The sequence below is a fragment of the Sinocyclocheilus rhinocerous genome, unplaced genomic scaffold (genome assembly GCF_001515625.1).
Source record: "Sinocyclocheilus rhinocerous isolate Xijiao unplaced genomic scaffold, SAMN03320098_v1.1 scaffold742, whole genome shotgun sequence".
Lineage (NCBI taxonomy): Eukaryota > Metazoa > Chordata > Actinopteri > Cypriniformes > Cyprinidae > Sinocyclocheilus > Sinocyclocheilus rhinocerous.
In genome coordinates, this window is record NW_015641116.1 from 1797261 (window position 1) to 1798554 (window position 1294).

Consider the following 1294-nt stretch of genomic DNA (forward strand, 5'->3'; position numbering starts at 1 on the left):
ACATATACATGTACATATATATATATATATATATAAATACATTCAGTATATATATATTATTTCATTTCCATTTTGTATGTTGAAGTACTGAAATAACTCAAATTAAATAAAACTAAAACTTAATAAAAAACCTATATAGACATAATAAAAAACTCATAAAATGACAACATTACTACAACTGTAACTAAAACTAAAATAGATAACTAATACAAATCAAACTACATTCGTTTATCAGTAATCCTAAAAAAAATAACACTGAGCCAAACACACATGCTAAAATAACAACAACTTACTGACACATAGTAAGAAATGGTTATAAAAAAAACTGAAACAGAAGTGAAACAAGTAAATTCTAAAAAAATAAAAAACAAGTAGATTATAATGTAAAGTGTGAGTGTGTGTGCAAGAAATGTCGATTCAATCAAACACCAGTGCTCATGGTATGTCATGTTGCATGTGTTTCTGATTGCACCTCTGATATATGTAGATGTATGCGTGTTACCTCAATGCAGATAATTGTAACTGTGTGGAAGCAAGAAGAGGAGAAAGCTGAGATCCAAGAGCATGGCTACCTCAGCATCCTCCAACAAAAGAGCCCCTGCCAAACATTCCGCCAGGATCTAAACACCTTCAAAGCGCAGGGTGAGCTCTTGCATCCTTCATCACTATACTGCATGATGTCATTATTGATTTAGGACTTCAGGAATCTGCCTTTTTCGCTCGTCACTTCATCACCATTGCTTTCCTTTCATTATTTCTCCTCTCTTTGTTTCTTTATCTGCTGTTCTTGTAAGTGTCAGTGTCATGTTTTTAGATTTTAGTTTTTCCTGCTGTCACATACATTCTTGAAATGTTATGTATTTCAGAAAGCCTTTGTACTGTTAAACATTTTTTTTAGATACATATGCTGTTTAGGAAATTGTTTTAAATTGGTCTCGTTTTCTCTTGCTTGCTAACAGTCAGCACCACACTTAATGTCCTGCCCCCTCCGACTGTAAAGTGTCAACAAATGACAGTCTCAGGGAGACACTTGACTGTCCTTAAAGGTAATGTCAGCCCTATTTCTAGCTCTTCTTAACATTTTATTAGCACAAATGATATATAGTATATACACTACTGTTGAAAAGGTTGGGGTCATTAAGGTTTTTTGTTTTAAAGAAATAATACTTTTTTAAGCAAGGATGCATTAAACTGATCAAAATGACAGTACAGACATTTATAATGTTACAAGAGATTTCAATTTTAAATAAATGCTGCTCTTTAAAACTTTCTTTAAAAGGGGGGGGGGGGGGGG

General features: G+C 32.9%; 1 protein-coding gene across 2 annotated transcripts in view; it reads left to right on the forward strand.

Moving 5' to 3' along the window:
- trappc14 (trafficking protein particle complex subunit 14) overlaps positions 1-1294 on the forward strand; it is a 16144-nt gene that overhangs the window by 7146 nt on the left and 7704 nt on the right. For both annotated transcript variants that reach the window (XM_016571205.1, XM_016571206.1), the window contains 2 exons: positions 513-642; positions 960-1046. In XM_016571205.1, the coding sequence (XP_016426691.1) occupies positions 513-642; positions 960-1046 (217 nt within the window). The remainder of the gene's footprint in view (positions 1-512; positions 643-959; positions 1047-1294) is intronic.